General features: G+C 38.2%; 1 protein-coding gene across 5 annotated transcripts in view; it reads right to left on the minus strand.

Moving 5' to 3' along the window:
• Window positions 1-18,830, minus strand: part of FKBP15 (FKBP prolyl isomerase family member 15) — a 60,676-nt gene that overhangs the window by 22,412 nt on the left and 19,434 nt on the right. For 4 of the 5 annotated variants that reach the window (XM_058445067.1, XM_058445066.1, XM_058445069.1 and 1 more), the window contains 13 exons: window positions 18,410-18,484; window positions 17,976-18,074; window positions 15,263-15,412; window positions 14,321-14,389; window positions 12,399-12,545; window positions 9,764-9,906; window positions 9,232-9,289; window positions 6,255-6,362; window positions 4,166-4,268; window positions 3,569-3,675; window positions 2,025-2,139; window positions 468-577; window positions 71-178 (listed from right to left, as the gene is read on the minus strand). In XM_058445067.1, the coding sequence (XP_058301050.1) occupies window positions 71-178; window positions 468-577; window positions 2,025-2,139; window positions 3,569-3,675; window positions 4,166-4,268; window positions 6,255-6,362; window positions 9,232-9,289; window positions 9,764-9,906; window positions 12,399-12,545; window positions 14,321-14,389; window positions 15,263-15,412; window positions 17,976-18,074; window positions 18,410-18,484 (1,392 nt within the window). The remainder of the gene's footprint in view (window positions 1-70; window positions 179-467; window positions 578-2,024; window positions 2,140-3,568; window positions 3,676-4,165; window positions 4,269-6,254; window positions 6,363-9,231; window positions 9,290-9,763; window positions 9,907-12,398; window positions 12,546-14,320; window positions 14,390-15,262; window positions 15,413-17,975; window positions 18,075-18,409; window positions 18,485-18,830) is intronic. The other variant, XM_058445068.1, reaches the window with a different exon arrangement.

An 18,830-nucleotide genomic window follows, 5' to 3' on the forward strand; every position in this document is an offset into this window, starting at 1 on the left:
AGTAGTACCTCTGAGAAGAGAGGATGGGTAAGACCTTCAGCCTGAGTGGTCTGTTCTTAATCACCCTCACCTGAATGATTCGCTGGATGTTGCTCATAATCATGCTTGTTTCCATTGTAACTGACATGCTAGGAATAAGCATGGAATTGCCAGCACTATGTTTCTGTAACTCTTCAACCTACAAATGGGATACCAGAAAGACCTTGTGAGAAATTATAAAATGAAGAAATACAATTTACCCAAGATTTGACCCTGTTGTTAAGGGGGTTAATGAGTTCCTGGGACCTAACTGTAAGTTAGAGTTTTCTCCTACTAACTGGATCCCAACATAATTATAACTATCCTTGTAGGGAAATAACCTCTCACTACTACCAATACAGGAAACCAAAGAAGAGTTTACCTATAGCTCTGGCTGCTCCCTGTTTACATCCCCACTTTCAACATCACCCCAACCCTGACTCAGTCACCTTAGTCATGAGATGATCCATTTTATCAGCCACTTTGCTGACTGCCATTCGAATTTCAGTGTTATGTTGCCGGGCTTCAGTCATGAGAAATGAAGCCATATCACCTGATCCTAAACAGATATAAGCCAAAAAGAAACTTATGACACTGGAGCAGAGAAAACTGTATGAAGAAAAGCCAGTAGCTCTTCCAGTAAAGAAAGAAATTAATACTTCTATACACTAGGAAATGCTATAGGTGACTTCATCCTGTCAGGAGAAGATACATGGGAGAGAGTAGAGGCAAAAGGGCTTCAAAGTAAACAATAACTAAGTCGTGTTCCTGCAAAATGCATCAAGGGCTACATCTGGTCCAAGGGCACAAATATGCCCACTTTGCACTGCCACAGCACTGGCAGGTCAGATTGCTTTCCCGTTCATCCAACTGTATGCCAAGCATTGTACCAGGTACCAGGAATACAGCAGTAAACAAAACACGGCTTCTGCCCTTGGTGAGCTCTCAGTCTGGCTTGGAGACTGACATGTAAACAAATCATTACAAGAGAGTGTATTAAGTGCAAAACAATGGACCATATACTAGGTATAAAAGTAGCACAGAGAAAAGCACGATTAACTCTTTGGTGACACATGTACACAGTTGTGTTTGTGGGAAGAGAGGAAAGAGGGACAGAGAATAGTCAGGGAAGGCTTCACAGAGGGAGATGACAGTTTTGATGGATGAAAAAGCATATCCCAGATGGAGAAGGGCAGAGCTTCCAGAAAAAGGCTGCATCCAGGAAATCCTGACCAGTCCAGAACCACAAATTATGTTGCAGGACATACTGGCTTCTTCCTACCACTGTCCTAATACCAAAGCTGATTACTAAACAGAAGACTAATAGCAGAACAAGGCAGGATTCCATCATAGCAGTTTACACTTTATCTTGGTTTGATTTTTTTACATTAGATACTCACATTTGTACATGCATATAAAATATCTGAAAAGTTACCCAAGTAAACGGTTAACAACAGTTTCCCAAGGTCAGGGGGTTTATGGTGGGGAAGGACAGTAACTTTTCACTTTACACCCTTTTGTACTGCTTGACTTTTTTATAAAAGTCTCTTATTTTCATAATTTAAAAATGTTAACAGAGTAGCTTTCATTAGAGTTACTAAACACCTGTAGTATTCAACTTTCTCCCAATTTCCTCCAATGTTTTGCTCTTTTACTATTTTCTCTAAACTCTAGCTACTCTAACAGAGGAATTAAAAGGGCCAGGGGAGAAAATCCAAGGAACAAAACACAGAATGTGGACACAAGGAAACACTGGGGGATGATGGAAATGTTCTAAAATAGGATTGTAGTGATGAATGCACAACTCTGCAAATTTAGTAAAAAACTTTTGAATTGTATATTTAAAATGAATGAATGTATGGAATATATATTACATCTCAACAAAGCTGTTAAAAAAGAGAAGAAACAATGAGTAGAGAGCTGTTGGCATCAAAATGAAAGAGGAGCAAGAAGAGGGAAAGCACAGCAAGAGCGGAAGATGAGAAACTGAGGGAATTACTCCCTACCTTGGAAATGGGGAGGCTGAGAGAGCGGTGCTGGGTACAAAGGCCGAACGGGCTGCAGCTGGGAGGTGACGGCAGATGCCTGGGGATAAGCGTAGGCTTGCATACCTGCATAGGGCTGAGAAACTGACAAGTTACCACTGGTTGATAAAACATTCATGTCTTTCTTTTCTTGTTCACATTTTTCTTTGGTGGAATAAAGTGGATGAGCTGGGAGGAGACTCAAACTTACTGAAGCTAGAGATGGGTGAGATCTGGTTTTGGCAGTGGGTAAGGACCGCAGCAGGAGAGTTATCTATGTATCCCAGGGGAAATCAGTCACTAAAATCCTACCCAGAAACCGAAGAAAGTGTATCTTAGGTCACTACCCAGTCATCTGGTGAGATGATTTAATTAAGCAGGGATTCATTCCCCACTATCAGGTCTATTGTCTAAGAAGTTTTTAGATTAATAAACTCTGCTTAGCTTCCATTGAGTTCAAAGAAGAAGTGCTCACTGAGATTCCAAACCAAATCTGCCAATTTCCAAGGATGCCTCTCCCCTGCTAGATTCTGAAGCTAATCCGTGAGACCAAGAGCTCTCATGTTCCTTTGAGCCTCGATCACCTCAACTGTAAGAGGAAGATAATAATATCACTTCATAGGGCTGTTGTGTGGACTAAATGAAGTGAGATAGGTAAAGTTCTGAAAAGCTAGTAAGTTACAGGCCTGATAGAGAGTAAGCGCTCAATAAACAGCAGCTTTTATTTTAATGAGGATGGTAATTCTTCCTTGAAACAAGGAAGTCTAGCTCATTTCCAGGGATAGATGTAACTACCCATCCACTTAAAAAAATTCTTAGTCTACAGGATAGTAATTCTCCGTGGAGGAGAGGAGGGATGGGGAGAAAGAAGGCAACAGTGAGACTTTTTCCAGTTTCGAGACTCCCCATGTTAATGAGGCATAGCCTGTCCACCATCACTCCCACACCTCCATTAAGCATCACCAAGGAGTGAGCAGCTGTTATCAGTGACAATATGCCTTATCCACCAAGTGTGCTGAGGCAGAAGAAAGGGTCTGCTACCCCTGGCAAACAGGCTGCTGCCATTGTCTTCTGTGATAACAGGAAAAAAGCCTTCTTTAAGAAAAGTTTACTAGATAGCAGAGTCCAGCTACATTTTCCACATGGTTCCACTTTTAAACCATACCATTCTGCTGAATATACTGCAGAATGTTAGCCTGCCAACTTTTAGTAGAAAAGAATACAGAAGAACGTGAATATACACGCTTCAACTGGATATGTGTGAAAAGAAAAGGAAACAAACATTGATTGGACCTTTACTACGTTGTACTAGGGGCTCTACTTGTTCTTCCATTTAATCTTTATGACACTGGAATGTAGGTAATCCTTTGCCTGGTTTAGAGATGAGAAAGTGGTAACCAAGGAAGGGAAAAAAATTACAAACTCTGGGGAACTGCTACTGTATGAAATGTACAGGAAGAAGAAAAGAGACTGACTAGAACCATGGCAAATTATAGGATACAATTAATACAGTTATAAAACGTTACCTGAAAGGATTGGGCATTTCCAGACAGAGTTGAGTGGGAATCAAGAGATGAAACTTGCATTAAGGCAGCAGAAGGTGCCTGGAGCCCAGAAACAGATGGCTGAGGTGCTAAGATAAAGGGAGACATTTTCATTGTTATCCACCCTTGCTTCTTGGTGTGAGTCTAGACTAGCACCTTACATACCATCATGCTTCAGACTCAACTATTTTCCTTGCCTAGTCTCCCTACACTCAGCTCTACTGCAATCTCAGGAATGAGCCAGTGGAAGGAAACTGGGTGCTCTCATGTGCTTCTGACTCAGCCCTAGGATCCCATCTGACAGGAAGTGCAGAACACACCCAGGGAGATGTCTCAATAGCTGAGTGCAGATTTCCAAAACTGACAGTGCAACACAGCAGAAGTCACAACCAGCAGCCAGATCCATCTCTGGGTGTGAAAATGCCTTACCCAGGGACAAACTGACAAGTGTCACACTCTTACATTTACACTTTTAGTCCTCAGTACTGAAACAATGCAGCCTAACAGTTTAAGGAACAGTGACGATAATTTTCGTGCTGACCCAGTTCAAGGCCACAGAGCCTCAGAGAGGTTCCTTACCCTGTGAGGTCATCTGTGGTAACGCTGGATGGGCTGGCTGAAGAGAGGGCTGGACGGACGGAGTCACCACAGGCTGCCCACCTCCTCGCAGAGCATTCACATCCTGAAACAGGAACGAGCGTTTGGGTTACTTTGTATGGGGTCCCTCATTGAAGACTGAGGCTGTCTGCCCTAAACCTGCTTCCAACACAGGATTTCTAGGCAAAGAAGAGGAAGGAAAGGCAAGCGGAAGGCCAAGAGTTGAGGGTGTGGGTTGTGGAGAAAAAGCACTCTGCTATGCAATAAAGTAAGAGTCCTTCTCCCCGTAATCATATTGAATAAGTAAATATAGGTAATTTCCACAAATATTCTAAGAGGTTGATGTTCTATTGTCTGAAGCAGCTAAACTAACCACTCTTCAGAATATATCATTTTCCAAACCAGTAACTACCTTAAGACAAATCTAATCTATTCCCACAAAAAAAGTGGTCTTTTGCAAGAAATAATCCAGCCTCTTCGCTTCTTACAAATCATCCCCATAGGCCTCAAGGTACTCAATGAAAATCAGATAATGTAGCATTCACTGCACCTGATTAACATGCTGTTTTTGGATAATATAGTTTTAGGATGTTTTTCCAACATTCTTTCTTTTCATAAAACCAAAGCTTTTCATAAAATCAAAGCTATAACTCTAAACAAAGTTATTCTACATCCTCCTGCTTCATATAAGAAACAGAAAATCTTGAGGCATAATATATAGTGACTGTAATCTGCTATGCTATAGTTCAAAGACCAAAGTTTCAGACATTCTTTTACTTTAGAACTTCACCTTGTCCCCTTATATTCTCTTCTAGAAAAACATCCCAGTTTTAGATTTCTACAGCTCTTAACCAACCTAAATGTCTAACAACAGAGTGAAAGGAATTATAATAAAATGATATAATAGAACACTGGGTTTCCTTTAAACCACTTTATTTACTTAAATCATTTATGTTAACGTAAATGTTTATGATATAACATTAGGTTTAAAAATCAGGTTACAAAGCAATATATAAAGATGAATGCCCTTTTTATTCAATATGTTTCTTTTCTATAATTTTAAATTATTCTAAAATGAATACGTAGCACATAAAATTTTTAATAAAAATATTCTTATTTACACTGCATTTCCAGACCAGAAAAAAATTAATCCTATAACAATAGGCCTCAGAAATCCTATCTTCCTTTAAGATGTTAAATCTACATAGAGCTTTTAAAAGAAGAAATAAAACAAAAATGTAAAATATAAAGTATATTCCAGAAAAAATTTTTTCAAGACCATCACCCTTTCCTTGTTTTCTATCAAAGTAAAAGAATACTAAAAATCAACCTAAGTTATATATTTCACTTCAATTGAGAAAGGACGATTATATTCAATAAAGAACTAAACACTAGAAAAGAATTAAGTTAAAATTAAGTTACTTCATAGCATACGCCAAATTCCAAATTGATTAAAAATTTAGATCTAATTATAAAATATTGATAAATATCTTTAAAAATACATGTGATATTTATAATCTGAAAGTGGAGAGGCTTTTTAACCATAATGTCAAAAGCAAATAACAAAGGGAGAAAATTGACAGATTTGAATTCGATAAAATTATTGAACTTCTAAATAGAAAACAAACACAAGAATACCACATACAAAGTCAAAAGACATACTAGTTGGAGCTTTAGTGATAGGCAACATCAGTGAGAAGACCAACATTTCCCAAAAGAATCTAAACATTCGCTCAATAAATATGAATTGAACACCTGCTATGGATTGGGCATCATGCTGCCCAGAGAGTGATCTTTAGTAACAACAGAGATTCTAGTAAAGAAGGCTAAATTAACTACTGAAAACTGCCCAGTTCTTGTACAAGATCTACAAAATTGCTTCCATCTCTCAGGGAAGTACTAATCGCAATAGAAACACATGTACCAATACCAATCTGTATCATTTTGCATATTAGCCCTCTAAATAATGATTCTGCCTTAGAGGCAGAAAAAACAATCACTCCAACCAAATGAAAAGAAAGATGATGGCAACATCTGTACTATTCATTCTAATACAGCCAGGGGGACATACTTCGATTTCTGAATCATTGGAATCCAGCTGTGGTGGAAGGATGGGCAGCATGGGCTGGCCCATTTTAGCCATCCGAGAGATCAACTTGGCTTTGACTGCATCAGGACTCTAAAAAGAGAGGAAAGTCGCAAAAATCACTGTGATCAAGGCTCATCACCTTCAGGCAGCTCTATCCCTTTGGCTCTTGTATCAAATCCTTCAACAAATCCCCCTACCATATCTACTTAAAAACATTTCCTCTAGAAAATGAGAAAGATTTCTTGCATACAAGTATACATGGATCACAATTAATAGCAGTAAAAATAATTCCCTGTATCTTTGGAATGGACAAAGTGGTTTCACATGTATTGCCTCATTTCAATCAAGTCTCCCCAGCAGGCATAATTAGTCTCATTTTACAGATGAAAAACTAAGGTAGAGATGCTAAGAGAGGGAAGCATTTTAGGTGACAGTACCCACTCAAAAGCCTGAAGCAATTCGGTAGATACTCAGAAGAGATCTGTGGAGAAAAGGAAACAGGAGCTCTTTGTTTTAACTTCAGATTCATTTAACTAAGACTTGGCATTAACTACCCACTAGACCCTGTGCTAGAAGCTTCCATTAACTGATCCAAAATTTCAGAATGGCATGTAAGTACAGCTGAAGGTGCACAACACGAGCTATTGGGTGTAGAAGGAAATGACCATAACCTCCATTTTTATTATTATTACTTTTTTTTTTTTTGAGATGGGGTCTCTATCACCCAGGTTGGAGTGCAGTGGCATGATCTCGGCTCACTGTAACTTCCATTTCCCAGAATTAAAAGGTCTTCCCCCCCCAGCCTCCCAAGTAGCTGGGACCACAGGCGCTAATTTTTTGTATTTTTGGTCGAGAAAGGGCTTCGCCACGTTGCCCAGGCTGCATTTTTATTATTTTTAAGCTATCAATGTAAGACATTGAGTTTGCTTACAGGGATTGGTGGTACTTTATGTACATAATTTGTCAATAAACATATACTGGGAGTGTGTGCTTATTTTTTCTTGATTGATGATGTATCCAAAAAAAGTTGGATACATCAGGAAAGGACTAGTTATATAAACCATATGCACACAATGGAATATTGTGATATGCAGATTAAAATGAGGAAGCTCTCTATACACCAACATGAAAAGATTCTGATATATATATATATAGTTATATGGAAAAGGCAAGGTGCATTACATACAGAGTATGCTACTTTGTGTGTGTGAAAGGAAGGAGGAATAAAATATACATTTCTACTTGCGTGCACCTGCATAAAGAAACACTGAAAGAATATATAAGAAACTAATAAAAGCAGTTACCTAAGGGGTGTGAGATGGAATAGGGTAGATAAGGACAGGAAAAGGAGTGAGTCCTCACAATGTAGATCTTGTTATATTGTTTTGATAACTGTGCCATATAAATGTAATTACCTATTCAAAACAAAAGATAAAAACTAAAATGGAAAAGAAAAAGAAAAAGAAAGGTGGTTAATTTCATGTTATGTGAATTTTGCCTCCATTAAAAAAAATTGTTTAAAAAAAAAGAAAAATAGTTGGAGGCCATTAGTCTGCTAGAAGTTACTATAGCCTTAGAAATAGGTAACAAGAGTTGTTGTGACTACAGAGTACAATGGAACCAATATTGGACCATTTTTGTGACTGTTCAAAGATTTGAGATAATAATTATTCTTAAATTTTTTCTGATTCTTTGATTTAACCTTCTGGGTTTAGGAGAGCACTTCAAAACAATTATTTGCTTAATAATTCCTGTTGGATTGAAGATAAACAAGTAAACTAGGGTTGCAGAGATATTAACACCAATTTCACTCCATGCAACTATTCTGTTTCCCAGTGCAGGAGGTGAAGGCCACAGGGCTTTAGAATTTGAAGTGCCTCAGCCGCTGTCTGGTCTACAGGCAGCAAACTCAGAAGCCTTCACAGACCAGGCAGGCCAGCAGCAAACTACCATATGCATCCTTCTTAAAGGCATTCAAATCCAGATTTTACTAAAACAGCATGCTGGCACTCTCATCTTACAATTGGGGAAACACAGAGGCTCAGTGACCTGCTCAATCAGCTGGTGAATTAGTACAGAGCTCCTCTGTGAGAATGAAATTATAAAGATATGTAATGTTAGCAATACTTACGATAATTAACAAGAGCTAATGTTTACTGAGCGCTTACAATATGCCAGACACAATACTAAAAACTCCATAGGCATTATTTTATTTACAAGTCATAAAAATCTCTTTGAGATAGGCAATATCTCCATTTTACAGATGAGGAAATAAACATGAAGCTTAGAGAAGCTAAATTGTTCAAGGTCACAGAAAGCGCGTAGAAGACAGTGTCTAGGATTAACCACTAACACAATCCTCTGAATAAATAATATTTCTAAAATTGAAGTGCACTTTAACTGAGAGAGGCTCCTCCCTCAGTTGAACACCAGTCTCCTAATAATAATCACAGTGACCACTTATTAAAGACACAATGAACAAAGGCTCTGAACTCAGCACTTTATAAATTATCTCTAATCCTCACAAAAACTATAAAAAGGGACTATGAGTTCCTTTTAACTAATGAAGAAGCTGAGAATCACAGAAGTTAGATAATTTTCTCAAGGCCACGTGCTTATAAGAATCAAGATTTGAATCCCTATGCAGAAGCTGAGGCTAACTTACACTGACTCCCAAGTAAGGGAAAATGAACAAAGTAACCATTGATTTAGCCTAGAAACTTTTTAGCCTCTTAACTTTTTTTTCTCTAACCTACCATATCCTAAGCACATAAAACCTCAGCACACTAGGAGTGAGGGAGAAAAACTCTTTTTTTTTTTAAAGGAGAGACGAGGTCTCACTATGTTGCCTAGGCTGGTCTTGAACTCCTGCACTGTAGTGATCCTCCTGCCTCAGCTTTGCAAAGTGTTAGAATTACAGGTGTGAACCACCATACCTGGCCAAGACTCTTATACTTACTGTATTTATTGCAAGTTGTTCACTGAGGGAGTTAGATTTGGTACGAAGAGCTGGCTCCCTGAAAGCAAACAGACCATATTCCAAGATTGAAAACAAAATCCAGAATCACAAGTCCAAATTATATTGGATAAGCAAACTTTTTTTTAAACGTGTGCCAATCTAATGACTGTAAAACAGAATTTTAAATCTTCTTTAGTTTGCATAATCTTTGAATGCTAGTAAAGATGAACAACTTTCCATCTAAATGCTTATATTTACATTTTTTCCATGAGTATATAATTTTGTATTTATGCCCTTTGCTTAGTTTTCTTCCAGAACTTTGTAAGTATTCTTCTGAGTTAGTGCTTTTGTAGCCTATGAATATTAAACCTTTGTCAGAAAAATCTGATGCAAGTATCTTCCCCATTTCCCTGATCCCATTTTTTCCAGTTATTTAAAATTATTTTATTTTAACTATATCTCTATTTCTGAACCCCTCTAAGAATCATTTTTATGAGCCATAAAAGAGCTTGATACAACTGCAGTATCTTACCCTGATTTGAAAGGTATTGATGTGGGTGGTGACAAAACAGGATCAGCAGAGAGGTTGTCAGCACCAGGGATGGGAGACGGAGCTGCAGAATCGCGGGAACTAACACTGTGACCATCAGAGCCAGAATCTCTGGCAAACTTCACCTAGGGAAAGAGTCATCGCAGGTGGAATAGGCTACAGATACCCTTCCCCTTTCACCCTCCTTTCATTTTACTTATTCTTCCTTACACAAGCCATTACCTGTTCACTGTAGGCAAAACAGAAAATGTAGCTCAGCCAAAAAGACAAAGGTAGTAATCACCTGCAATCCAACTACCATTATATTATCTGTGTCTGTATATACCTTTTACAAAAATGGGCCATGCTGTTTTGTAACCTGTTTTGCTCACTCACTGACATATTAACCTATTTCCATATCATTAAATATTAATTTGCAACATTATTTTTAACTACTGAAGAGTATATTTAACTTCAAGGGTCAGCCCTTCACTGCTATCATCTATAGGAAAAAGTCTCCAAAGGATTTTAGGAACTAAAGTCATAAATATCTATGCTATTAAAAAGTATATTTCACCAATTCTTCACTGTTAGACATTCAGCTTATTTCTATCATAAACAATGCTTCCATGAATAGCTTTGTATGTGTATTTTTGTATATAATCTTAAATATTTCCAAACTATAAATTAAAATTTAGTTAAATATTTCCAAACTATAAATTAGTTAAAATTGCTGGATAAAAGGGATGCTCATTTTGAAAGCTTTTAACCCATTTATGCCGAGTGTTCCATTATTGGAACGCTAAGCTTGTGGGAGTTATTTATATCCTACTGTTCAAGGTCATCACCAAGGTCTGATTTTTCACACACAAAAAATTTGCAACCTCCAGCATAAATGGGTTAATAGATACCATTAAATTTCCCACCAGAAAGAGTGAACTAGTTTATACACCACAGTAGTGTCTAAATCTTTCTGAACACTCTTGCCACATGGGGTATGATTCTCTACCAGCCTTGTGAATTTAATATGCATATCAATTTGTCATTCTTTGATTATTGGTAAAACAGAAAATTTTTTGTTTCATGTGCCAGTCATGATAAGACTCAAATTGGTGTGTTATCTATCACCAGCCATGATTTCTTCAAACTCAAAGGAAAATTGACAGAGAATATAAAAGCTGTAAAAAAGAAAAAAGGCAGCACGGCAAATGTCATTGAAAGAGGGCTAGAGTGACCCAGCAGGATGAGAGTGTCCAGTTAGGAACAGTTAGGAAAGCGTCACTGAGAAGGGAAGCACATCCTTTCTATGTGACAGGTATAACAGCCACAATGAAGATGACCATAATATTCCCTATTTGTATTGTATTTTAGAGTTTATAGTAACAAACCCTACCACATCTGAACCTAACAAACAGTATAAAGCCAACAGGATCATTTTGGGCAGGGAACAGGTAGTATTAAGTTGACTAAGCACAATTTGCTGCATAGAAACTATATGTATATTCATGTTAAATCTTTTACATGGTACAAAAGGTACAGTGACAAAAAGTAAAACTTTCTGAACTCCATTTCCATTCTACAGAAAAAAAAATCACTTTTAATATTTCTTTTAAAGCTTCCAGGAATTTTCTATGAATATATGAGCATATATGTGTGTGTTACATATGTGTGTATACACATATATGTACATATGACTATGTACATGGATATGTATATACATATACACACAGACACACACGCACACACACACACACACACACACGCATGAGACCATACTATCCGCAATGCTCTGCAACTTGCTTCCTTAACAATAGATTTTTCATATTCTTTAAGAACTACATAAAAGTCTATGAAAAAAACTTAATTTAACCAGTATCTTAATGATGGACATTTAGGTTGTTGCCAGTTTTTTGCTATTACTATGTGGCAGAGGTAGTCGTAGTAAATCATACACACACACAATCTTTGCATACTTATGTAAAGATATCAAGAGAGTAAGTTTGTAGCCATAAAATCACTAAGTAAAAAGTATATACACTGGGCAGGAGTCACTATTTTACAGACAAAATAAAAAGCTTAGTGTGAAGACGTGACTTTTTTTTTTTTTTGAGACAGAGTCTTGCTCTGTCACCCAGGCTGGTGTGCAGTGGCATGATCTCAGCTCACTGCAATCTCCACCTCCCAGGTTCAAGCAATTATCCTGCCTCAGCCTCCCAAGTAGCTGGGACTACAGGCGCATGCCACCACGCCTGGCTAATTTTTTGTATTTTTAGTAGAGATGGGGTTTCACCATGTTAGCTAGGATGGTCTCGATCTCCTCACCTCGTGATCTGCCCACCTCGGCCTCCCAAAGTGCTGGGATTACAGGCGTTAGCCACCGCGCCTGGCCGAAGATGTGACTTTCTTAAAGTCACAACCACTTCTAGATTCTGAATAGAGAGCCAGGAAGGACATAATATTTTGGTCCTTAGATTTCAAAGCTGTTGCTGTTTCTGACTACTCCATTTCTACTTTTTCAAAGAAATCCATGCCTTCAGAACCCGGTTTTCAAATATCTTCATTTATTTATTCATTTTATGTAACTAGCAAAGAGACAGGCAAAGGACTCACCAAACAAAACACAGACAGTTTCACTCACCCGCCTAACCTCCACCTCGAACACCAGGATCGAGTCCGTTGCTTGAGTCCAGCCTATTACCCCTTCTGAGCCAACAGCACAGGCTGGAGGGACAATAAGCAATCGCTTTCCTCCTTTTTTCATGCCCAGCATTCCATCCTCCCAGCCCTTTAAAAATCAGATAGGAAAAGCTCATCAAACAAGAAGCTCCTCAGAAGACAAAGTGAAGTACAGGAGCAACAGGTTTCACTTATCCACACTTTCAGGCTTACTCAGTGCCTCCAGAGGTCGGGTCTGACTACTGCCCCATGTTGGTATAAGAATATCTAGAATATACCCTCTAAACCTACTTGTAAAAGCAGGCATATCTGGGGTTGCATGAAATATACTTATCTTAGATGATCAGAGAAAATGGGAGGAATAAAAGAACAGCAGTAAGAGAGAAAGAAAAGCTATCATTAAAAAGCATGTTTTCGGCTGGGCACAGTGGCTCACGGCTGTAATCTCAGCACTTTGAAGAGGCCAAGACGGGTGGATCACCTGAGGTCAGGGGTTTGAGACCAGCCTGGCCAACATGGTGAAACCTCATCTCTACTAAAAATACAAAAAATTAGCCAGACGTGGTGGTGTGCACCTGTAGTCCCAGCTACTCAGGCGGCTGAGGCAGGAGAATCGCTCGAACCCAGGAGACAGAGGGTGCAGAGAACTGAGATGGTGCCACTGCACTCCAGCCGGGGCGACAGACCAAGACTCAGTTTCCCCCCACCAAAAAAGAATGTTTTCTAGGAAGTATGGAAAGTGCTTTACATGCATGATCTTGTTTAAGCCCCTCCAAAAACTTCATAAGGTTGTCAGGATTATCCCCATTTTACTTCAATAACTGAAGCTCGTGGAGGTTAAGTAACTAGCCCAAGATCACACAGTTAGTAAGTTGTTAAGCTAAGATTCAACATTAGATCTGTCTAGGTTTGGGGATCATGACTTAACTGCTATGATCTATGGGAAAAAGTCTCCATAGGATTCTGGGAAAAGCGGTCATGAAATGATGGAGAGAACCTTTTTGCCACACAGATGAATGAGTACAGCATGATGCATCATCACTACTGTGTCCTGACGCCATAATATACCACATGTGTAAAACATTCTTTATTTTATAAAACACCTGCACAGTTAATAAAGAAAAAATTCACAACTTGAACCCAAGTTCTCAGATTCCAATCCCAGTGCTCCTCCCGCTGCTGTCACAGTTGCCTCCCACAGCGATTGGAAAGTGCTGATTCAAAGCAACCCAGACAGATGAGATTCAACCCTTTATGATAAGTTTCGAGAAGAAACGGTCTCACCTTTTCCCCTGTTAGGCTATAGGAAGGATGAAATAATATTCTCAGAGTCATAGAATGGAAAAGAAAAGGTCAGGACTACAGAAAACAATTGTAACCATCTTCAATATAGTGTCTCATAGATAAAAATCTCCCAAATGCAATGTAACACATTTTCCCCTCGTATTCTTCATCCAGGCATTTCCAGATGTCAAAAAGATAACCTGATTAGAAATTCCACAGGCCGGGCATGGTGGTTCATGCCTGTAATCTCAGCATTTTGGGAGGCTGAGGCGGGTGGATCATCTGACATCGGGAGTCTGAGACCAGCCTGACCAACACGGAGACACTCCATCTCCACTAAAAATACAAAATTAGCTGGTCGTGGTGGTGTATGCCTGTAATCCCAGCTACTAGGGAGGCTGACGCAGGAGAATCACTTGAACCCGGGAGGTGGAGGTTGCAATGAGACAAGATCGCGCCATTGCACTCCAGCTTGAACAAGAGCGAAACTCCGTCTCAAAAAACAAAAATAAAATAAAAAAAGAAATTCCACAAAATTTAATCTAAGTTAAACCCACTGCAACTGATAAAACCATAAAAAAAACACAGTTAAGCCTTTACCTTGATGACTTTTCCTGATCCTAATTTCAAGCGAAGCAACTTATCTTTGTTAGCAGTGGAGTCGAAAACCTGCAATTTGATCGAAGGAAATTAGGCCAGCCAATTTCAAAAATAATAATAACCATTATGATATTCAACTAACTACATACCAGCACAGTACTTCTGGAACAGGGAATGTCAAATATACTGGGAAGATAGTTTCTAAAGGATCTGAAATATTAGACCACATCATAGCTAAAGGGTATTATAATGAATATCTCTGAAACAGTGATTTTCCAGGTTTAGAAAAAAAACACATTACTACAACTGTGTATTTAAGCATTTTTCACCCACAATATACTTTCAAATAAATTATCTCATTTTGATGCTGACACTAACCCTGCTGAGTAAGCAGAGCAAGATCATTAGCCTCCATTCACAAATGGAAAAAAATAAGAATATAAATGACTTGATCAAAGTCAAATTAGTATATAATTGGATCTCGCATTCAGATTTTTCTAAACTCATAGTCTAAAGGTCTTTCTCTCATATAATATATTGCTTTTAAGGGCTTAATAATATTAAAACACAGTAAGTTCAATGTATTTACAGTGTCTACTATAAGAAAAACTATAAGAAGGGTCTAAAAAGAAGTTTTAAGACTTAATCCCATAAGAATATATTCAAGTGTAAAAGTGGTATAGGAGAACAACTAGCAAAAATAATAGTACTGGGGAAATTGGTTCCCACTTTCCCTAAGTAGAAGTGACACAGTGGCACTGAGGATCTTTTACACATTCACATTTCATAATATGCCCCCAAAGCAATTGCAGTGTCTGAAGTGGGGCTCCTAAAATATTTCTATTTGACAACGTCAGCAGTTCACAGTAATAGTAACTTCCCTGGGAATAGCCCTCATGCTATATAAGTTTACAAAAGAACTTGCAGGGTGCATTTTCTTACCTGGCCCAGCACATGATTCTGAAAGAGCCAGCCAGTATAGGCCACTTCCAGAGAATCTCCAACTTCTACAGCAGGGCCGTCTGCCACAATGAGGTCCTGGGAGAGCACTGCATCCAGGGAAGAGGTACTGTTGCACTTAGCAATGCACACCTGCAAGACAATATCAAAGCAGCATAAATGTAGTTTAAGCTCAATAAGTATTCATTCCTTTATTGCTACTGCTCTTTCTCAAATAGCTTCATCCACTAACAAAACAGATTACATGTTTAGAAGTAAACCGAATGAAAGTCAGTTATCTTGCCAGGAATCAAAGTGCCTAGGAGTATGGCTTTGTAGTCAGAATGTCTGGGTACAGATCCAGGCACTGCCACTTATTAACTCTGTGACCCTGGCCAAATAATCTGTATGTACCCAAGATGGATATGATGCTTCACAAATCTCATAGGATGGTTATGAAAATTAAATGAGCTAATATAAGTAGAGCACTTGACAAGGTACCTGGCAAATAATAGTAAGTACTTAATAAACATTAGCTATTGGTTATGATACTGATTTACTGTTTCAGTGTTTGGGAACATAGGAAAGAAAGAGGAGCTTCGAAAAAATGTCAGAAGGCACTTCTACAGACTGCAGGAGAAAGAAGGGCATTTACAAAATCATGTTGCATTTCCAGAATCCACATCAATACCATCTACAGATTTGGCCATATTATCTTAGCACAAATCTTAGACAAAGGAGTCAGGAGCATCTTTGTGAATAATTATTCTATTCTATTTGTGAATAATTATTCTTGGGCTTGTGTTTTAATATTATTAAGCCCTCAAAAGCAATATAGTATGAAAGATCTTTTTGAGTTTAGAAAAATGTGGATTCGAGACCCAATTTTATCAGTGTTTTAACATAGAATCCATTAGGAACTTGCTGTTCATTTTCTTTTAAAGAGTTTCAGAGGCTGGGCATGGTGGCTCACACCTGTAATCTCAGCACTTTGGGAGGCCGAGGTGGGCGGATCACAAGGTGAAGAGATCGAAACCATCCTGGCCAACATGGTGAAACCCTGTCTCTACTAAAAATACAAAAATTAGCTGGGAGTGGTGGTGTGTGCCTGTAGTCCCAGCTACTTGGGAGGCTGGGGCAGGAGAATCGCTTGAACCCAGGAGGCGGAGGTTGCAGTGAGCCGAGATGGCGCCACTGCACTCCAGCCTGGCGACAGAGCAAGACTCTGTCTCAAAAAAAAAAAAAAAAAGTTTAATTATCGTAATCAAATAAAAACAATGAGGCATTTTTTTTTTTTTTTTTAACCAAGTGAAGATCAAAAGAAAAAAAGGATCATTCTAAATGCTGGCAAAGGTACAATGAGAAAATTGACATAAATGTGAAATAGTACAATCTTTCTGAAAAGCAGTGTGCCAAAGTGTATTAAGAACCTAAAAATATCTGGACCTTTTGACCCAATCACTCACTTACTGAAATAAAGCTTACGGAAATATGTAAGGGGGAAAAAAGGACAGACTTCTGTAAAAAATGCTCACCACAGTATCATTTATTGCAGAGACAGAAAACAATCTAAATGCACAACATAAGGTAATGATTACATCAATTAAGAAACAAATGTTATGGGCTGAATGTTTGTGTCCCCTCTGAATACTTACACTGAAATCCTAATCCCCAGTATGACAGTATTAGGAGGTGGGGCCTTTGGGAGGTAAGTAAGCCAGGAGGGTGGAGTCCTCATGAATGGGATTAGGGACCTTATTCAAGAGATACCAGAGAACTCTCTCACCCTCTTTCTACTATGTGAGGATACAAGAAGAAGATAGTCTGCAACCCAGAAGAGAGTCTCACTAAAACCCAACTGTGCTGGCACCCTGATCTCAGACTTTCAGCCTCGAGAACTGTGAGAAATAAATTTCTGTTGCTTAACCAGACTATGGTAATTTGTTAAGGTAGCTTGAACTGACAACATGCATATTATGCAGCCTTCAAAAATGTTTCCAAATAGTTTTTCATGAGGTAATAAAAGATGAGTTATACATTTTTAAATAAAATAAGCAAGATAAAGAACTATTAAAGGACTGTATCTACTTATGTATATTATGCATAGAAAAAAGGAAATATGTTAATAGTGGTTACTTTTGAGTAGTAAGATTATGAGTGATTTTTTTTTAATGCTTTTCTAAATTTTCTACAATGAGTATGAAGTAACTTAACTCTCTCTCTCTTGCTCTCTCTATCTCTTTCTCTCTCTTTCTTTTCTTGTACAGATGGGGTTTCACTATGTTGCCCAGGCTGGTCTTGAACTCCTGGGCTCAAGTGATCCACCTGCCTTGGCCTCCAAAAATGCTGGGATTACAGGCGTGGCATGAACCACCACACCCAGCCTAAAACATTCTTTGAAAACACTATTTTTTAAAGATAGTTTTATTTATTCCTTAAGATAATTTATGTAGTAGAAAATTTTTTAATATAGTAAGATTACATTTAGTCTTTCTCTGTTAAAAAAGAAAAAGGCTAAATTGTCAAGCAGTTTCAGTAAGTATTCCTATTACTTTCTGAAATCATACAATAGGCTGAAGTGGCAAATTTAGTGGGTTTTTTATGCTAGTCACTAACAGAACACAGCAGATTATGGGTTTTCTATATGTTTCCCTAAAATTAAGGGAAATCCAAACAAGTATTATAGCTTTTCACAGGGAGAGTAAGATGTTATCACCTGCTTATTGAACTCCACAGCAGCCTTTTCCGACTCAAACATGATGGACCAGTTCTGTCTCTGGTCATCATAAAAGGTGCTATAGTTATTGGGCCGAACCTGGAGAAAGGAAAAATGTTAAGATAATTCATCCACAAGCAGTATTATACCATATAAACATGACTGCCTAAGCTCACAGAGTAGGGTCGTGACTCAGGTGGACCCAAAGAGAAGTATCAGAGATCTTTCTTCTTCCCTCTCACCCTCTACGATTCACCCTTTAGTCCACATTCCCAGTAGGAGCCAAGAGACCTTTCTGAAAGGTTCTGTTAGATACTCACAAGGACACCCAGAGCTGAACCAGTGGAACTAATTTCTACTAGGTACAATCAGACCAGTCTCTCCTGTAAACCTATCCCAAAGGAGCTAATGATTCCAATATGATGAAGTCTTACCGTTAGCTCAAAGTTCACATGAATCCTAGCAACCGTAACTGGCTGTTGCTGACTGATATAAAGAAGAATCCTATACTGTAGACAAGCAACGACAGATAGAAAAAAAAAGAGAGAACAGAAGTTAAAAGGCAATATAAAATCAGCAATAAGTATCAAGGGTTGTGCTTCATACAGCTATTAGACTCAAAATCTATTCATCCTTTAAGGCTTCAACTTTAAATTTTATCTTCGCACTATCCATGTTAATCTCTTCTGATTTTGGCCTTACTGTTTAACTGGAATTGGCAATGTCTTCATTCTGTTGGTGTTTTCATTTATACAAGGGGTGACTAAGAGAGAGTGGCTAGTTGTGTAAAAGAAAATACAAATTGTTTTTAAATTGATGAAAATCACAAAATACATGTATATTATACATATATGT

Source organism: Hylobates moloch, unplaced genomic scaffold (assembly GCF_009828535.3).
Source record: "Hylobates moloch isolate HMO894 unplaced genomic scaffold, HMol_V3 SCAFFOLD_10, whole genome shotgun sequence".
Lineage (NCBI taxonomy): Eukaryota > Metazoa > Chordata > Mammalia > Primates > Hylobatidae > Hylobates > Hylobates moloch.